The sequence below is a fragment of the Colletotrichum orchidophilum genome, assembly GCF_001831195.1.
Source record: "Colletotrichum orchidophilum strain IMI 309357 chromosome Unknown Scaffold_35.1, whole genome shotgun sequence".
Taxonomy (NCBI): domain Eukaryota; kingdom Fungi; phylum Ascomycota; class Sordariomycetes; order Glomerellales; family Glomerellaceae; genus Colletotrichum; species Colletotrichum orchidophilum.
This window is the reverse complement of record NW_019172991.1, coordinates 148044-164575: the sequence shown is the minus strand read 5'-3', so window position 1 is coordinate 164575 and position 16532 is coordinate 148044. Positions and strand designations below refer to the sequence as shown.

Here is a 16532-nt window from a genome sequence, read left to right as displayed (position 1 = left end):
GCAGGAACGTTCCTACCGTCTCTGGTGAGCGGCGCCTTGCGTACCTTACCTTTACGGTGTTGAGGTCCCTCTATTAGCGTCGCGGTAGGTGCTAGGCCCAACTCGGCCTGCTCTTTGCGTCCCCACGATTGGCCCAGAAGCATACTGTCCCAGCTGACAAGTGGAAAGTCACTTCTACGGTAAGGTAGTAAGTCCCGTCCGGTCCCCCCCCCCCTCTGGAAATCCAATCCAATCCATATCCATCCAGACCAACCCACCGCCGGTGCAGACTCGTAGCACTGCACACCACTGCACCACTGCATCATTGCACCACTGCATCATTGCACCACAACCAGTTCCAGCCCGAGGAGACAAGTACATTTGCTTCTCTCCCTCTTTCGTCCCCCGTTCGTCCTCTTTTGCGCCTTGCCTGCTTCCCCCGGCCGTTTTGGCTCCTGCTCATCACCTCCCTCGTATCCGATTCTGGGGGAAACAGAGATCGCTTCCATTCTTTCTTTCCCACTTCTCGTCTCGCTTCTTCTCGACCTTTTCTCTTTTTTCTCCCTTCCCCTCCCCTCCCCTCTCCTCTTCACGTCCGTGTTCCATCATCTGCTCCTCGCGTCAGATCGGTACTCAGCACAGGCATCGACGATAACCCTTTTTAGCTGCTCTCGGCCTGAGACTACTTGCTACTCAGCACCACGCACCGGCCGCCCAGTTTGACTTAACCTCAGGTCGCCTCAGCTTGTCTCTTGATACCCTCGAATCTTCCTCTCCCAACACTTCTTCATCTCTGTTGGCTACTGCACCTTCTTTGTTACCCGCCAGAATGCAAAGCCTAAAACGGACACCCGCCTCTCACTAGTGTCCTGCATCCAAGAAAGAACACTTTACTCGAACCTGTTTACTCATTTGCAATAGCGACTGAAAGGAAGGTCCACGACGACAACCGTTACCGAAATCTTCGACATCAAATCTCACTTCTGCTTCTTCATCCGCCCATCTTCGACCCGTCTCACAACTTGTTCCCGTTTCCGCACCCCCCAATAGTCCTGACCTGACCGCTCATATGCGCGGTTGGTAACATTCTCGGCAGCCACACCATCAGCCGGTCATCGACCTGTTATTCGACCTCTATGTGGCATCCTCCTATCTAGACTGACGCCAAAACCGGTCCTTCGGCCAAGACACGACCTGCACCACCAGGATTCCAACCACCAACCAGCTCATCTGGTCGTTCGTCCTATCTATTGTCGACTACCCCAACTCACCCAAGACCCGTCAAATAGTTGCACCGCATCGCATGGGAACTTGAAGCAAGACGCGATCCGAACCCGATCGACCATGTCGCCGCAACGTCCAAACTTCATTGAACTTCGGGCACCCTCGAGCATGTCCAACGTTTCGAGACCTTTACGATCCCCCAGACTCCATGTCGCAGGCGAGGCACCCCCCGAACTATCGCCTCTCGATGCCTTCGCTCTTCAGAGTCGTCTGCTGGCGAGGCAGCTTCAAAACGCCGCGAGCGGCGAAGGAAGGCGCATGAGCAGACTACCACCTCTGACGACCGAAAGCCCCTTGGTTGTACAAGGCCGATCAGACTACTTTCGCTCCATGTCTAACGATTCAGGATCTGACGAAATGCCACTTCCTGAGCTTCAAAACCCAGGATTGGGTCTGAGAACAGAGCTAGAGGACGCCTTCCCGTCCGAGAAAGACCGACCCGTTTCGGTGCATCCTCGAATGAGCCGCATCCCGCCCACTCCTGACGGGAACGAGCCTCTCCCAACACAGGCGCACCTCGAGATGATGCGTGGACGAGCTTTAGATCCGATGGAAGAGGATCAAGACGATACGTTATTCGGCGCAAGAAGAGAACAGTCCCCGGCACCTATGGAGCACCCGGCCAACGACGCCCACTTGCAAGCCTCGCCTCCACGAAAGGTCCATTCACCACCTCTGCTCTCGCCAGCACGATCACGCGAAAATTCGTTGAATGGATCGCCCGGCAAGTCAAAGGGACGCTCATTTGATGGACCCGGCTTGGCTCCTCCGCGACCCAGCTTTACGGCACGATCGGCGACCTCAATGTCTTCACCCCTCGAAAATACTAGTGACGACATGAACAATTCTGTTCAGTCGCTGCCGCCGCGCAAACTTTCGAGTGGCAGCGCTTATGCGGGGTCAATAACGTCACCCAACCTGAACCCAGGTCCCTTTCAACGCTCGCCGTCTGTATGCTCAGACGCTTCAATGCCATTGCCGCGACCCTCCTTTAACTTTTCGAGGCCTATGAGCCGAGCCGGCACTCCTGGATTGGAGACCCCAACGCGCCAGGCCTCATCCGACAGCCAACCGTCTTTCATGTTTGCGAATGACGACTCAGCCAACACTCCTGTTAGTATGAATAGCGAAGGCTTTCCCGATCACGTACAGGATGACGGCAAGGCTGCCCCTTCGTACATTTACTCCAAGTACTCGCTTCCTCGTGGCAAGGTTGTTCAGCGATCTGTTCCCCTGGATCCTCACCCGCAAGCGTCGTTCCAATGGGAGCAACCCATGACGGCTCCAAGCAACGTACAAGCGATCCGACGCGGAGCACCCCCATCACCTCCAACTCGGCCGTCAAGCTCAGCTGAGCCTGATAGCCTTAGCTTGGCTAAACCTTCTTTTGACCAGGGAAAGCGCAGTCTGGATCGTAGTGGTCCAGCACCGCAGCTGTCCCCCAACCCCAGCCGCCCATCGACCGAGAGCCTCGCCTCGGAGGAGGACGCAAGGGGTCGTGCTCTTACCTCTCGAGCTCATGATGTCATTGCTCGTGGTCAGACGGCAATGTCAACAACCACGAGCGATTCCAACAGTACAATCAAGGCGACTCGTTCCTTAGCTTCAGGTGCTCCCACCGCTTCAGACATGACTCCAGAGGAGCACCTAGCCAAGGGTATTGAATGCCATGAGAATGGCTCAGTGAAGGAATCAACTTATCATCTTCGCCATGCGGCCAAGGGAGGCAACCCGACGGGAATGCTGCTGTATGCGCTGGCATGCAGACATGGCTGGGGCATGCGCCCAAACCAGCGAGAAGGTGTTGAGTGGCTTCGAAAAGCCGCTGAATGCGCCAGCCTCGAAATCGCCGACGATGAGGACCATGTCAAGGAAGGAAAGTTTGTGGATGCAATGGAGAGAAGAACTCGTAAAGCGCAATTCGCACTAAGCATTTACGAGCTTGGTGTGAGCCACATGAATGGATGGGGCATTGAGCAAGACAAGGCTCTTGCCCTGAGATGCTTTGAAATTGCCGGATGTGAGTTGAGACTGCCTCTTGTGAATGATTCACGAAGCTAACAGGAAAAAACAGCTTGGGGCGATGTAGATGCACTGGCTGAAGCAGGCTTTTGCTACGCTCAAGGAGTTGGCTGCAAGAAGAACCTCAAGAAGGCCGCCGGCTTTTACAGACAAGCTGAGGCCAAAGGGATGAACATGGTCGGCAACAGCTGGTATGTTTTACGTGTAGCCCTTTCAGGGAACAGAATATTGGGACTAACGTGCGCCATCACAGGATTCACAAGTCAAAGTATAATGACGAGGATAAGCCTGCCAAAAATGCCCGCAGCAAGTCTAGGACGCGCACCATGTTCGGCATTAAGACTAGTTAGCGATGAGTCTTTTTGAAGTTCTTTCTGCGCGGAGCGTCTAGCGGCATTTCATGGATCACGACCACTTGCATCAACAAATCAAATTCATACCCCGCATCTCCGGAGTTTTGGAAGACTGGCTCTGCGGAGTACAGCTGTTTTTTCTGGGCATTTAAAAACTCAGCGGCGAGGGATTGTGCCATTTTCTGCATTCAACGAAGTCGCTGGAAGGGTGACCTAAGGGAGGAGGACAAGGAGGCCTCTCCTTACTTTGTTATAACAACTTGTGCGAGGGATTTGGGTCTAGGGGTCTTTGGGTTTGTGTACAATGGACGAAAAGTGAAGGGTCCTTTCAGCGTGTCCAAACCTTGATCGAACATACCCTTGATTCCTATGTGTATACCACTTTTGTCTTTTTTTCTAGTAGGGAAGCAATGGTGTTGCTCCCTTCACAGGGTTTTCTTTTGTCACACAAAAATACGTCTACCTACCTTACTGCGGTAGTGTAGCCAATGGACCAGATTTTCGAGACCAAGTTTTCAACTACTACCTCTGATTGTTGTCAAATGCCGACCAGAATTAATGTGGCAGTGCTGCCTTGTACTTGATAGATGTTGACTGACTTATGTCACGGAGGAACGAGGTACGACAAGGCTGCCGGAGCATCTGCAGATAATTTTCAAAACTGTCTCGAGTGGGAGAGTGGCGGAGTGCGGGAACAGTTTGCATCAATCTCGTCTATTGCCATCATTGTATTGGTACAGAATCTTCCCGATATGGAAGTAATTCGTTAGCAAGCCCTAAGAACCCCAATTGCCTCGTAAATATCATGCATTCAGGTATCAACCTCCATCGCCTCGCTGGCCGGCACCTCCGTTACGCTCACGTAGCGGCCAATCTCATTCTTCTTAATAATCTTCTCGTTGAGCACGGCCGTGGTCCCCCTCTGGAAGGCGTAGCTCTTGAGCTTGGCGCTACGCTCGTTGGGCTTGACGAAGCCGCGCTTGAGGGTGGTCTTGTCCTTTGTGATGATAGCGACGTCCACATTGCTTCCGGAGCCGAGATCGTTAAAGATACCAGCCTGGATGGCGTCGCTGGCGAGCTTGACGGCCTCGTCCTGGGTCAAGGAAGGTTTCCACTGAGTCTCGAAGACGGACATGGCGGCCAATGAACCGGAACCCATAGTGACGTAGGGAAGCTTGTCGGTGGAACCGTGAGCGTGGACGGTGAACAGGTGAGTTCCCGTGGGGTCGACGCCCGCGACGACGAGGTAGGCACCGATGTGGCCCTGATACTGGAAGAGGTGCTGCTTGAGCATGGTCATGCAGGTGACGACACGGGGCTTGCGACCCGTGGAGAGGGCGTGGAGCTCGAGGTTAGAGGATATGATTGCCGTGGTGAACTCGGTGTCGGCGGCGGTACCGGCTCCCGCACACCAAATTTGAGGCGCGATGTAGTGTAGCTTTTCGCAGTTCTTATCGGCGACGATGGGACCCGAGGTTGCTCTTGTGTCGGCGGCAATCTAGGGTTATTCACTCTGTCAGCTACTGCAGGTGAAGGAGAGGAATGCATCATGGATAGGGGGGAGACCAGGCGATCCCCCAAGGCTGCTGCGTGCTCCCATCCTCGATCAAAGGCGCTAATCGAAATAATGGCCAAAGGGAAGAGGGGAAACTGACCACTACACCGCCGTCAAATATGCATCCCACGATGGTGGTACCTGTGCTCGTCGCCTTCGGGAGGGGGACACCTCGGGCGTGGAGGGCCGCATTGCGGTTGTAGTTTGAGAAATCGAAGCCGGGCATCGTTGCTGCCTTGTCTGGAAACCCCGGTCGCTATCCTACGTTTCTCAAAACCGTCGAATTCTTTCAAAGACTTGTGGTCGTCAATCGTGGCCGTCGATGTTGGGTTCGGGGAGAGGGCGTCGAAGAGGTGGGGATCGAGCTAGGTAAGAGGTGGACGTGGGAACGGTAGAGCTGATGACGAGGCTAAAAGCTGCCTTCGATGGTTGTTGCCGCTGTTTGGGGGGGGGGCCAGGAGCTCCTGCACGCCTGCAAGGCACACTGACATCCAACGGAGCTTGCCAGAGACAGCAATGATTGGACGGAGAGAGGCCCAGACCTGAGCTAGACCCAAGCTCGTCGCACGTGACTGGAATTTTTGGAGGGGATTGGCAGCGACCGGCTGGAGAACGAGGACGGACCAAGCAGACGGGGGAGAGCTGGGAATTTTTAGGTAGTCATTTCTCAAAAAGTCCAGGCAAAAGAGTAGCAGAAGGTGCAAGATTCTTTTACGCATCTCGACTTGGCGCCTCTGCTTTGCACCCAATTGCATCGCGTTTTCACGTGCGGGACGACACAACACCTATTTTTTTCCAATTTGAGGCGCTTAGGAGACTTCGTTCATCTTCTTTCTTTATCCCATTGCTGCCAGTTGCGGCAGCTGCAACATAGCCAAACCTCGTGGCTCCAGCAAAAACACCCTAGTCGACTGCAACGCGAGGTAGCAAGAGAGAGAGAGAGAGAGAGAGAGAGAGAGAGCGCGAAACAGAGGAGGGAACAAGACCAAGAAAAAGAAAGGAAGGAGAAGAGAAAATTCTTATTTACACCGCGAACCCCTCCAGCGAATGCGAAGGACTACCCTGACTTACACGTCCTCCCTCCACAAACCGGTCACGTCGCAACATGGCTTTCAGCTTCGCGAACCAAGGAAATACCATGTCGGGGAGCACGGCTGGAGGAGGAGGACTGAATCAAGGCCCCGAGCTGGAGGTGATCCAGACCGAGGTGAGATCTGGTCACCGACACCGTCGATGCCGTTGTCTTTTGAAAGTTCGAAGCTCACCATGTAAATCTATGCAGGCGCTTGGTTTCAAGTCGATTGCAGGCGATGCAAAGCTCCGACTCACATCCATCTGGTCCCCACCGCCCGCCGATACGGCTTCGCTAATCAGCATCGCCTCCCGCCGAGGTCTCGTCGCCGCTGCCGGACCTGACGGTATCACGATCACCTCGACCGACTCCGTGCGCAAAGGCTTTGAGGGCGAGAAGGAGGGCGACTCCGATGTCCGCACGTTCCAGCCGCAGGGCAAGCTGCCCATGTCTATGAGGGTGTCGCAGCTCGCCTTCAGCGCCGATGAGAACTACCTGATCCTCTCCGCCGAGAGCGGAGGCGGTCTCGCGGTTTATGAGGTGGAAAGCCTGCTTCAGGGTGGCACGAAAGCTGCGTTTGAGCTTGCAACGAACGGCGAGACGCTGAGGGCGCTCTTCCCGAACCCCACGATCGAGAAAGCGGAGCTATGCGCCATTGTGACGAATAACGGAAACCTGCACATGGCGAACCTGAAGGACAGGCAAGTCAGCAACTCTCTGAAAGCACAGGTTAGCTGTATAAGCTGGAGTACGAAGGGAAAGCAGCTGGTGGCAGGCTTGGCGGACGGAACCATCTTCCAGATGACTCCCGAGGGTGAAGCGAAGGGCGAGATTCCGCGGCCACCAAATGTGTCGAATGCTCACGGTAGGTTCTCGAGCCGGCGGAATGGGCAATTATGCTGAACTAATTTGCTACAGTATCTTCTCTGATTTGGTTGGAGAACCATCTCTTCCTCGCCATCCACACATCAACTTCGGAGTCCCCACCAAGTTCAGTATACCACATCATTACAAGAAAGTTGCCATCAGATTTCGCTTTCCAGAAGTTGAGCGACCCTGTCGACCCATTTGGTGCCGAAAAAGCGCCTCATCACTCAATATTGAGGCTTAAGGAATTCCCTCCCAACCTTCAAGATCTTCTAATCGTAGCATCAACCGTCTCCCCAGACATCGGCCTACTCAGCAGGGCGAAATCAGCCCTGACTTCTGATCATCCAGTCGATACCGCCGGAGTCTTTACCACAACAGAACTAGCTGATGACTCAAAACGTGCTTCTCTACCAATGAATGACAGCTTTGAAAACACCATCCCCATCGGAGTCGTCCTTGATCTCTCGGCCAAGGACAAGGTGTACAAGCCCTTGCCTGCCGATGAGGAGATTGAGGATTCTCCGGGCCCGGTACCAGGCTTGTGGGTGCTGAACAACGAGGGTGTGCTCAGTTCATGGTGGATTATCTACGAGGACTCCATCAGGCAGGGCACAACATATCCTGGCATGGCCGCACTCGATACTTCTGCGCCACCAGTAGCAGCATCCACCTTGACTCCAGCAGCAGCACCGGCGATGGCTCCGGCCTCGACTCCATCGGCATTTGGCACTCCTTCAAGCACCCCAGCCTTCGGCTCGACATCCGCCTTGGCTTCGGCCCAAAAGCCATCACCCTTCGGCTCGAGTGGATCCAAGATCCCTACCTTTGGTGGCTCCTCGACGTTGGGTTCAAAGGCTTCACCGTGGGGCGCTGCGACGTCATCTCCCTCCAACACCCCGGCGGCCTCTGGTTCTGCCTTTGGCAACGGAAGCCCCTTTGGTGGCAGCTCGGCTACATCTGGCTCAGCTTTTGGTCAGCCGCCCGCGACAAAATCAGCATTTGGTACAGGCGGCGCTTTTGGAAGCACTTCTGGCACTACATCGGCTGCACCCAAGTCGGCGTTTGGCAGCGGCAGCGCCTTCGGGACCCCATCTGCTTCTACGCCAGGCCCTGCATTTGGGCAGCCCTCTTCAGTCGGTTTTGGTCAGTCGTCTTCGCTCGGTCAGAAGTCATCCCCATGGGCGTCAGGTGGAGCATCTGCGTCAAATACATCTGCGTCACCAGCATTCGGACAGTCTAGCTTCGCTAGCCTTGGAACATCTGAGAACAAGAGTGTGTTCGGTAGTGGATCGGCAGCCAAACCTGCACCTGCGTCTGGGGGGTTCTCTAGTTTTGCTAGCTCTGGTGGCTTTGCTTCTCTTGGGAATAAGACCAGCGAGGGCGGCAGTGTTTTCTCCAGCAAGCCTTCATCCAGCCCATTCGGCTCAGGGGGTCGACTGGGAACGACTTCTAAGGATACTGCATTCCCACCCCCGAGCTCGACTGGCCCTGCGACTAGCAATCCATTCGGTCAGCCTTTCAAGTTAGGAACCACTTTCAAGGCAGACCCCTCTGCCAAGGACGAAGACGAAAAACCGTCGACTCCAGGCGGCTCCTCTCTGTTCGGCAGCAACTTCGGTTCCGCGCTCGGAAGCGCAGTGACCAAGACCCCCCCCAAGGAACAGACCATGGAATCAAATGAAGAGACTCCAAAACCCAAATCAGTCTTTAGTCTTGGCCAATCCACGACGCCCAAGGAAACTCCAGCGCCTTCCAAGTTTGGCTTCCCACCAACTTCAACATCAGCCCCCAAGAGTGGCTTATTTGGATTCCCTTCGCAGCCAGCGACAGGAGGTTTATTCGGTTCCGCGAAGCCCGCGGAGAAGACACAGGACATCAGCATCGAGCCCAACACTCCTCTACCCCCTGATGCGACAAGCAAGAACTCATATCCTCTCGGTGATTCCTCGTCCTCCTCGGGCACAGGAAATGTTCCCTCAGACGGTGGAAGTAAGGCTTCACCTCAAGTGGATAATGCGCCTCTGCCTCCTGACTTCCTGACTACGCCAAAGGCAATGTCAACGAAGGCAGCCGAAGCTGCTCCGCTACCTCCGGATTTTCTCAAGCCTTCAAAGCCACAGGGAAGTACTACCCCAGTCGGCGAAGCGCCTCTCCCACCCGACTTCCTTACGCCCAAACCCGGCAAAAACACAATGTCCGCTACACCCTCGGCCGCCCTTCCTTTGCCAGCAGACGACCTCTCCTCCCCCGAGGAGCTTGAACGACCGAAATCGACTGCGCCTGCTGCGGCTCCTGACTTCCTGAAGATGCCCAAGCAATCCTTGTCGTCGGCAACGTGGTCGTCTACCCCCCAAAACACCACGCCTGCGGTGAATGATGCACCGTTGCCGCCGGACTTTCTTGCCAAGCCCAGGGAGAATAACCTTCCTCCCATTCCGACCGTGCCTGACAGCGAGCATGACACCGATCTTGAAGACGAGGACGAAGATGATGAGTCCGAGGGCAGCGGCGTTATTGTCTCCAAGGACCAAAGCCCTTCCATTACGGCGATGACCCCTACGGCGGGCATGACCCCGCAAAGCTCATTTGGTGGTATGAGTAGCAGCACCTATTCGGTCCCACGCACAGAGGAAGAGAGACCGCGGGCATCATTGTTTGGCGACCTGAGCCGCAATGCTCCCATGTTCCCCAGACCGTCGCAAACAAGCCCTCGTTCTCCCAGCCCAGTCCGTGGCGCTGTGCCAGGCCGTATACTACGCCAGGAGTCTGCTCGTTCGGTTAGTGCTCCGGGTATGGCATCCCAGATTCTCGCAGCCCAGAAAAAGCAGCCGTCACAACTGGGTTCATCGATTGTAGGGAACAAGTCCAATGATGATCCCTTTATTGCGCAGCAGAGACTTGCTCGTCAAAGGCGGCAGGCCGAGGAGACCAAGACGCTGGAAGATGAGGAGGACGACGAGATCCAAAAGATCCTTGCGTCCAAGATCGAACCTACACTGAAGCTGGATGACTTCATCGCCCACTCTAACGTTGTGCCGTCGGCTAAGGAAACCATCCCTGCCCAGGTGGAGGCAGTATATCGCGACATCAACTCGATGATTGACACCCTTGGCCTGAATGCTCGCTCCCTTGCCAGCTTCCTGATGGGCCACGATATTGGATTCCAAGCCGGTGGCCGACGCAAGGAAGACCTCGAGACCCCAGACAGCTGGGTTCTCTCCGAGATTGATGAGCTCGGAGAAGTCATTGACAGATCTTTGGCTCAGGACCTCGAGGATGGGCGTGTTCATGATGTTGAAGAGAAGCTTGAGGCGTGCAATGAGCTCGCCCGTGAGATGTCTCGTCTCCGATCAAAGCAAGACGACCTTAAGAAGATCATTATGGTGAAGACCGACCCCGATCAGGCCGACATCAGCCGTTCTCTGCCTCTGAGTACCGAGCAGGCAAGTCAGCAGAACGAGTTACGTCGCGAATACACCAACTTCACCAAGCTTCTGGCCGAGGCCGAGGAGGCCTTGACAATTCTGAAGACAAGAATTGCAGCCGCGAGTAGCGCGTCTGGAAAGGGCAATTCCAACATGCCTACTGTTGAGGCCGTCATGCGCACCATTGGCAAGATGACCAGCATGGTAGAGAAGCGATCCGGCGATATCGACGTTCTCGAGAACCAGATGCGCAAGCTCCGCTTCTCGTCGGTTAACAGCCGCGAAGGCTCACCAATGGTCACTCCTCAAAGGAACAGTCGATCCATACTGTTCTCGCCCGACCGGCTTGCCGCCACGGCGTCGCCCGGCACCTTACGTAACTCGTTGGTGTCCTCTGTGGCTTCGTACGGCGGTCGCGGCACGCCCCCACGCAAGAAGCTGAGCGGATTTAGCGGGGAGGAGAAGTCGGAGCTGATGGCGAAGAGGGCCAAGCGTCAGGCCGTATTGAACAAGCTCAAGGCTAACGTCGAGAGGGCAGGCGTGAACGCGTGGGCGATGGAGGATATTGAATGAACGATTCGGTGGTGGTAAGGCGTTGCGGTCCGCCAATGCGACTTTACTGCACGGCTTTTGGAGTTAATGATGCAACGGGGATATATGGACTGTGAAGCAGAGATAGTGTATGCCATAATGTAAAAAATTCACATTGCACTCAAGCTTCGGGCCAGACTGTGACTACTTGAATCGAGGTTTCTGGGGCTGAAAAGCATCAAAAGTCGATTTTGGACTGACCTCTACTAGCCTGATCATCCGTTGATACACAAATAGTTTTGCCTCCTCTCACGGTTGACCATGCAGCTATGGGCTGCTGCACTGGAACTGCAGTAACTACTGACGAAATTCTCGCCACAAAGCCGAGACCATTTCGAATTCGTTGGAAAATACATTGTTTAAAGTCATGTGGTAGATAGAAATAGTGGAGGCGTATAGCGCCAAGCCACGTCCCACATCTGTCGAAGACTGATGATGTTCCGCATCCCTTCTTTATATCTAATTACACATCTGTGCATGTCTCAGGCAAATCCAGCCGTTGTACCGATAGACACTTGGAACCAAGACGGCGACAATCAGGCTATGACGCAGGTGAAGAAAAGGGGTTGAGGATGTCACCGGCTCACCATACGCGCTCATGAGTGAAACGTTCATTGCACTGTCCACTCAGAAAGAATATATATGCATGATGAATAACTTACGTGGCTACATTGCAACTTAATGGCACACACACTTGCCCGTGAGAGCCGGTACATCTCGAGAGGCAAGGAAGACAGAGATCTTCGGAAGATCACCCTCGGCCAGAAGCCCCAGTCGACATACCGAAGCGGTATATCTGCCGAAGAAAGATGGAATCTTTTCCGGCAACGGCACACCGAGACGGGGGCGGCACACAAGGCTCCGCTTGTTCATAACGACCTTGACGTCACCTCTCGAGATGCGCCTTTGGGCAAACGTATAAATAGCTGAATACGCCAGCGGGAGCCTGCTTGATACTTCGCAACAGGGTCCTTGCGAAGTAACAGGTGTCTCAAGAGGAAGTTGTTCCCTCTTTAAAAAAGATACCCTGTGGACAATGTATAACACAGAAAGACATCGACGTCTGGGAACGTGCCAAATGATTATGGCAGACTTTCCCCAGATTTCCACGACTCGAACAGTCCACATGTACAGAGCCAGACAGGCTAGGCATATCAATACCCTACCACAAGGATATTGCGAGTATGTCACCGGTTCTTGTAGCATTACATTCAACAGAGCATGAATGGGGAAAATGGGACTAGGAGGCTTTGGGACTGCTTTCGCAGCAAGACATTTGGACTAGGACTGGAACGAACCGCGGGCAGTTTGTGAAGAGGGCCGAATGGAAGTTGTGCAAAAACCATTGAATACCGTCGCTGAGCCATGTCTTTTGAACACCTGACATTGATGCCGCCCGATCTACCGTTCGTCGTTATCGCGTTTGTGTAGCCGGCCAGCAAAAATCAAGTTGTTGATTTTTTTTCATTTCCCGTCCTCGAGCCCCAGACAATATGGCTACTCTTCGACCCGTACACACAAACTTCTCTCCAATCTTTGCCGAATCACGCAGAATTATGTTCCCATGTCTCGATAAAAAAAAGGGGGGAGGGTTTTCGGCGGGTGTGCGTTTCGCCTCATGCGTGGTTGTTTGACGAGTTTGATTTGATGCCTTTTTTTAGCAAGCAAGGCACTATGCTCTTGCCCTTGCCTGGACCGATGCAACCAATTCAGAATCCATCCTCAATACCAACTCCGTCCGATGATGAGTCCGTTTTTTTAAATCGACGAGGGGTAGAGCATCACGCGAACGGATGCGCCGAAAGAGCGGGTGGGGAGGGGGTTGGAGAACTTGGCGCGGACGACGCCAGAGTTGCCTATTCACTCGTATTAGCTGGGAGGGCTCGGTGTCGCGGGGTGTTCGGTCGAAGGCTGTATTTACCGTGAGGGCGGGTGACCTTGCCCCAGATGACGCGGATCTTGGAACCGCGGATCTCCTTCTGGGCCTTGTAGACGTAGGCGATCTTCTTGCCGAGGTAGAAGCTGCTCTCATATTAGCCACCGATCGTGGGCGTTAGGGCGCAGAGGGTGACATACTTGGCGGCGTTGGTGTCGTCAACTCCCTCGATCTTGATCAGACTCGTCTTGGAGTGGGTGACGTGACGGCTACGCTGGTAGCTGAGGTGACGTCCCCTGGAATGCTTGTTAGTTTCGATTCTTTGGTTTGAAGTGCAGTTCGTCGCGCAAGTTCGGGTCGCTGAGTCGTCGTTTTCAAGTGATTGAGAGAAGTCGTATTGATCCACGATTGCTTTGTCGGTCCTGGTCTGTGGAATTTCGATGAGTGTGACTTACTTGACGTATACTGCGAAGCATCATGTCAGTAAAAGTTCCGAGTATGTAAATACCACAATGCAGCATGGGCAAAGCGCGCGATGGTTGACCCTATTCACAGGGTGCGAGACATGCGTGGCTCCGTCCGATACGTAAATTTTTGGGACAGGAAGTGCAGGATCAAATAACTCACATCTGTGACCGGCTTCCGAAGGCATTTTGGCGGTGGTTAGTATGGCGACGCTCCAACCAAAGGGACTCGAGAAAGGAAGGCAGAGGATTGTCGATGGACTAATACTCCGGGCGCTCGTCGTGGGTTGGCGATTTCGGTATGTTCGCTACGGGGGCCGATAGCCAATTTCGAATTTCGTCGGCGCACAATTAGGGCTGCGGAGGCACGTGAGATGACTAAGGAACAGACTCCACCCACCCAGACCTATCTTCCAGATAAGATAAGACGGGCGAGCCACGATGGCTCCAAAGTGAGGCGCAGTCAGCTTTTCCTATGTCCGTCAGCCAGGCGTTTCCAAGTTTGCCATCCTAACTGGGTTTCTCGGCCAACTCGGTGCCAATCCCGCTCAGCTGCCGACACGGGGCCAGTGTGACCCGGACGCGTCTTTGCCGCTATTCAGTCCACACCGACTTCTCTCGCACCTTCATTTGCCCGAATATTTGCAACCGCGGCTGATCAGACCTCGGAGTCGTGGGAGAAAATCCGTCTATGATAAAAAAAAATCTATATCATTGCCTGATGCACAGCAATGCTCACCCTCCGTGAGCATCCCCGGAGCTCCTCAGGTCAACACTGATACATCTCGCAGGCAGTTGCCAGGGGGGTGGGGACGCCAATGAAAGGGAGGATGGTCATAACTGATGACCTACGCAAGTTTTGACGGTAGGGAATGGCAAACTCGGAAACAGATGTGCGGCTCGACCTGAGTTCCAGAATATTTCAGGTCATCCGCTAGAGCTTGGACGCCGAACCCGCGGAATTGTGAGACAGTTGTAGGGCGGCCTTTCCTGGCAGTCCGCCGTCCCAAGTATAACCACCACGCGAGGCCTAAAATCTCGCGGGATTTCCTCAACTAGATCGGTGTCTCTTTGGAGCAGACAAGATGAAGGAGAGTGGCTAAGGGGGAGAGACAAAGCCTCATGACCACGCAGGAAATGTCTCAAACGTATCCCACTGTTAAGAGTCAACTTAACTATGAATACCACGCAACCTACATGAATTTCGGACCTTGGGAATTAGAACCGACGAAGACCGAAGTGTGGGGGGCACTCGACAGCGACTCCGGAGATGCTCTCAAATGGCCAGGCGGCGGCCGGGGTAATAAACGTCCGGCACAGGTAAAGCCGCCAGCTTCAACGATTGGAACGCCTCGAATGGTGGACTTGCGGCAATTTCTAGCCGCCAAACTCTGCCGATTGCCAGCAGTCTGCACTCTCCAGTAGAGCTTCATGCCAAAGTTGCACTGGCCGGACCGGCAGAAGGATGGAGTTTGGCTGGTGGCATGGAACCTTGCAAGACACCGCGGTGACAACACTGGAGCCATGGAGGGAAAGTATATCCGCCTGTCCTGCAGTACCGATAGATGTGACTCTCCAATGCAACTGGGCCCGACGATACAGGTCAGAGTGACAGATTTATCGTTACGGAGCACCGTTTCACACAGGCTGGCAGCCCACGCTCCCACAGCTTCCCAGATTCCAACCTCGACTCTCAGCTGCCCAGACCGAGCTCATAAGCAGCAAAGTCCGATCGGGAGCCTCGGCGGTGTCCGGCGTTTGGAAGAGAGGGACTGGGAGTACCGCCGCATCAGCTGGGGCTGGAGATGGAGCCCAAGCCAAGATCCAGACGCTCAACCATCACTGCTGGACTCTTGTTGGCGTTGGTGAATTTTTGGGCCCTGGCTGTCTGAGGTCATAACTGTGGATGTTGTATTGACTGTTCAATGTTGACTGATTTTGGGGGGTCTAGGTACCCAAGGGCCGCAAATCCCGCACGTATGCGGGTGCATTGAAGCAAGTGTGTGCCGTGGGCTAAAGTTGCGGTGCTAGCCGACAGGGCTCTTGATCTTTTCTTATGTCTCTCCATTCTTCCTCTGATGTTTGGTGCTTCTGGAACTCCGATGCGCTCTGACAAGTGTTGGTCCAACATTTCTGCTGCAGCCTGCATATTACGGAGGCCCCCTAGCTCCTCTTCAGTCGAGGTACCCGATCTGCTCAAGAATCTCTCTTCTTCTTTTCCGGGTAGGGATCTGGCATCATCCAGGTATCTGTACTGTGATGTATTGTGTAGGTACTGTATGGACGTACCTGCTGCCGATACGATTGAGGAGACTGTCCCGAACCGGGATGATGGTATAGCGACGCTTGCATGCCTGTTTGGTGTTTTCTTTAGAACCCGAGACTGCACCCTTGCTCTCAAATTCAGATCCGGCAGAGAGACACTCACCAGTCCACTTACAAGCTAGTGGTAGGGGTTGCCTTTGTATCTCGAACCCAATTGCCCACCGTCTAGTCTTTGATGCCGTCAGCGCCGGACAAATCAAGGTGGCATGGGCGTGAATGCCTCTGTGCACACTGGAGCTATGCCAGGAAGCTCTGACTACAGTCGAGTCGAGTCGAGTCGACTAGATGGATCTGCTGCTGTTGATGGTCGGGAAGCTTAAGACCGATAAATTCGTGTGAATCTCCGGGAGCGCTCAACAGTTTGTCAACAAGACCGAGGAGGTGCCCCTCCTTTCCTCCCCTCCATTGACATCAACCCTGTTCAAGTCCCGCGTCCAAAGTCGGCGAGGAGCAGACAGAAATCCCGGGGACATTGCACTAGGGCCCTGTCTCTCGCAAAAAAGCACCGAAAACCTGTGGAAAAATCCACGAGAGCCCGCTCGCTCACTAATCATCCCTCTCCGTCTCCGTGCGCTCAGCTCCCTGCTCTCCACAGCTTCTCCGACCAAGTCCAAGTCCACGTCTACGACCGTCCGGCGAGAGCGGGCGCTGTCTGAAAACACAAAGACGACCTGTGCCAACCTGTCTTGCCGGTGTCGACTTACCGCTCAGTAATG

General features: G+C 54.3%; 4 protein-coding genes across 4 annotated transcripts; 2 read left to right on the top strand and 2 right to left on the bottom strand.

The window, feature by feature from the left end:
* Positions 1-1323: 1323 nt before the first annotated feature.
* CORC01_05135 (uncharacterized protein) lies at positions 1324-3635 on the top strand (the record flags this gene model as incomplete). Its single annotated transcript, XM_022616781.1, has 3 exons — positions 1324-3283; positions 3338-3476; positions 3539-3635. The coding sequence occupies 3 exons, from the start codon at positions 1324-1326 to the stop codon at positions 3633-3635; spliced, it is 2196 nt and encodes a 731-aa protein (XP_022476705.1).
* An 814-nt stretch (positions 3636-4449) lies between these two features.
* CORC01_05134 (proteasome subunit beta type-7) lies at positions 4450-5419 on the bottom strand (the record flags this gene model as incomplete). The annotated part of the gene is made up of 2 exons (XM_022616780.1): positions 4450-5136; positions 5294-5419. The coding sequence occupies 2 exons, from the start codon at positions 5417-5419 to the stop codon at positions 4450-4452; spliced, it is 813 nt and encodes a 270-aa protein (XP_022476704.1).
* Positions 5420-6298: 879 nt separating this feature from the next.
* On the top strand, positions 6299-11133 carry CORC01_05133 (uncharacterized protein; the record flags this gene model as incomplete). Its single annotated transcript, XM_022616779.1, has 3 exons — positions 6299-6400; positions 6476-7130; positions 7184-11133. 3 exons carry the CDS (start codon positions 6299-6301, stop codon positions 11131-11133), a joined length of 4707 nt encoding a protein of 1568 aa, XP_022476703.1.
* Positions 11134-12909: 1776 nt separating this feature from the next.
* Positions 12910-13799, bottom strand: CORC01_05132 (60S ribosomal protein L33-A; the record flags this gene model as incomplete). The annotated part of the gene is made up of 4 exons (XM_022616778.1): positions 12910-13007; positions 13073-13173; positions 13228-13449; positions 13651-13799. Coding segments are annotated over 4 exons (570 nt in total), but the record flags the coding sequence as incomplete, so codon positions are not given.
* Between the last annotated feature and the right edge of the window lie 2733 nt (positions 13800-16532).